The sequence below is a fragment of the Poecilia latipinna genome, unplaced genomic scaffold (genome assembly GCF_001443285.1).
Source record: "Poecilia latipinna isolate Pla-1442-1.1 unplaced genomic scaffold, P_latipinna-1.0 Scaffold72, whole genome shotgun sequence".
NCBI lineage: Eukaryota > Metazoa > Chordata > Actinopteri > Cyprinodontiformes > Poeciliidae > Poecilia > Poecilia latipinna.
In genome coordinates this window covers 365,037-367,992 of record NW_015112688.1, presented here as the reverse complement: position 1 = coordinate 367,992, position 2,956 = coordinate 365,037, and the positions used below count along the sequence as shown (strand labels likewise).

The 2,956-nt window shown below is 36.4% G+C and overlaps 1 protein-coding gene across 1 annotated transcript in view; it reads left to right on the top strand.

Moving 5' to 3' along the window:
* Window positions 1–2,460, top strand: part of LOC106935581 (zinc finger protein 235-like) — a 21,294-nt gene extending 18,834 nt beyond the window's left edge. The window contains exon 2 of the mRNA XM_015016117.1: window positions 1,644–2,460. Within this exon, the coding sequence (XP_014871603.1) occupies window positions 1,644–1,656 (13 nt within the window). The 3' untranslated portion in view covers window positions 1,657–2,460. The remainder of the gene's footprint in view (window positions 1–1,643) is intronic.
* The last annotated feature ends 496 nt before the right edge of the window (window positions 2,461–2,956 follow it).

Sequence of the window (2,956 nt, the reverse complement as noted above, 5' to 3'; positions counted from 1 at the left end):
TTAATTGATCTTATTAAGGGTTTCCCCCAGAAAAGAGACTAAGTCTGGTGGTAGATGGCCCCAGGGCGGCTGATTGCCAACCCATTTAGTTTTAGTAAAAAATGTCTAAAGATGAAAATATTGTTGTGTGATGTTGTTCGCTCTGAGGGTGTTGCCTAAGAGCGAACATCGAAGTTCAACCTAAAGTCAAACATTTATGTACGTTGGTTTGTAACACTAATAATGTTGATGTGAATATAAAGCTGGAGTGGTTTATAATGTACATAATTTGCTTCATTGGTTCCTGCAGATGCTCAGCAGATGTTGCTGCTTAAAGAAGATGCTCCTGAAGAACATGGTCCAGGTCTTGACCTACAAGGTCCAGAGTCTCTCCCACCAACCATGAATGAGGATGATGAAGAGCTTATCTGGTCCTCACACCTTCATCAGCACCACAGAGTGTTACCAGAAGATCACTGTGAAGCAGCAGAACCTATCAGAAAGCAAGATCATGGAGATTATTCTAACTCATCAGAGACTGAACTCATTGAGGAGGAGGAAGAGGAGGATGAAGCTGATGTAAATAATGTTTTCTGTCAACTTGAGCAATTGCCAGATTACAAGCCAAAATGTGAATACAGGGAAAATGACAGCAAGGTGAGCCATTCAACTAAAGGTTCTCCAATCTCTGAGGATAAAATGAAATCCTTTACTTCAAAGAAAACCCTAGACTCAAAGAGGAAAGTTCAGGTTGAAATGAAGTTTAGCTGTGATGACAATGGTGAAATATGTAAAAAAAATCCAACATCGAAAAGACAAGCGAGAACCCTAGCAGGACATGAACATCTCTGTAAATTGTGTGGACACACATTTAGCAACAGAAAAAACTTAGACACACACATGAGAATCCACACAGGAGAGAAACCTTTCAGTTGTGATCTTTGTGGATACAGATGTAGCAGAAAATCAAGTTTAAATGTACACATGAGGATCCACACAGGAGAGAAACCTTTCAGTTGTGATCTTTGTGGATACAGATTTAGCGAAAAATCAAATTTAAATGTACACATGAGAATCCACACAGGAGAGAAATCTTTCAGTTGTGATCTTTGTGGATACAGATGTAGCAAAAAATCAAGTTTAACTGTACACATGAGAATCCACACAGGAGAGAAACCTTTCAGTTGTGATCTTTGTGAATACAGATGTACCCAAAAATCAAGTTTAAATGTACACATGAGAATCCACACAGGAGAGAAACCTTTCAGTTGTGATCTTTGTGGACACAGATGTAGCGAAAAATCAAGTTTAAATGTACACATGAGAATGCACACAGGAGAGAAACCTTTCAGTTGTGATCTTTGTGGACACAGATGTAGCGAAAAATCAAGTTTAAATGTACACATGAGAATCCACACAGGAGACAAACCTTTCAGTTGTGATCTTTGTGCATACAGATGTAGTAGAAAATCACATTTAAATGTACACATGAAAATCCACACAGGAGAGAAACCTTTCAGTTGTGGTCTTTGTGGATACAAATTTAGTCAGAAATCAAGTTTAAATGTACACATGAGAATCCACACAGGAGAGAAACCTTTCAGTTGTGATATTTGTGGATACAGATGTAGCAGAAAACAATGTTTAATTCGACACATGATAACCCACACACGATAAACATTTCAGTTGTGATCTTTGTGGTCATGGATGTATCCAGAAGCCAATTTTAAACACACACATGAGAATCCACTAAAGATGGACATTCTAGTTGTGATATTTTAGGGACAGGAAATGAGGACAAATTCTAGTATAAATGGAAGTGTGAGGATTTGAGTTTCTCTGTGTGTTTATTTTAGGTTCTGTTCCTAGCGAGTCTGCTGTCCTGACTTCCCTTTTATTGTTCCCAGGCGTATTTCGTTCCTGATTACACTCAGTGTATTTAAAGTCACCTGTGTTCTTTCCTTGTCGGGTCCTGGTCATATTTCTCATTGAGTGTAAAGTTATCGTGTAGTCTGGCTGTAGTTTTTGTCTATTGGTGTTTCCTGTTGTTACCAGTTGTCAAGTCTTAGCCTTCCACTTTCTCTCTCTGCTGTCAGGATTTTGCACTTTGCATTTTTTCTGGTGGATTATTACCATTAAAATCACCTTTTCTTCACTTCTACCATGGTCTCAACGTCTGCCTCACCACTTCCAAAACACAATTCATGACAGGAAGACTCTAAGGAAAAACAGTTATTCAGCTGTGAGTGTTGAAATCTATGAAACACTTATGACAATGGAAACTGATTTAAAATGGTATTGCTGTAAAGCTTATTGTGGAGAATTTCTGTGCTTTTAAGGATAACTTTTGTGTTTAGGTATGTTTCTCTTCCACTAAAGTTTTGATTTGATTTTATAGAATACACTAGACATTTTCTCTTGTATTGCTGGAAATGTGATTTCTCACTGAGTTAATACTAATAAATCAGATTTCTATAAGCACTTTACTGCATTTTTGTCATTGCTGTAGATACAACTGTGCCACAAATGTTCTCTGATCTTGTTAACTGATGTTTCTGCCTGGTGTATATGTTCAATAATGTAAAATGACTTCATGCGAGTTTATTTTCATAGGTTTGTTGTGCTTCAGAATATAGTAATCTAGTCTGCAGATTAAGGATCTAAACTTGGATTAGACCAAACAAGTACTAAATAAGTACAAGCCATTATTTACCAATTAAATTTATCTTAATGGAAAAATTCCTCAGATTAAATCCCTGGAGGCTAATTCAGCTGCATTTTATCTTTAGGATAAAATATGTGTGTCTATGAAATATTGAAAGATTTGGTTTGATCCATTTCAAGCTGCAGTTAGTTACGACTCTTAAGTAAATAGAAAATCCTCCTGTTTTCAGCTTTTTAGATGTATTGCAAAAAATCTATTTGGATTCTTTTTAATGTCAACTTTTCTAATATTTAATATAATAAAAAATCCTAA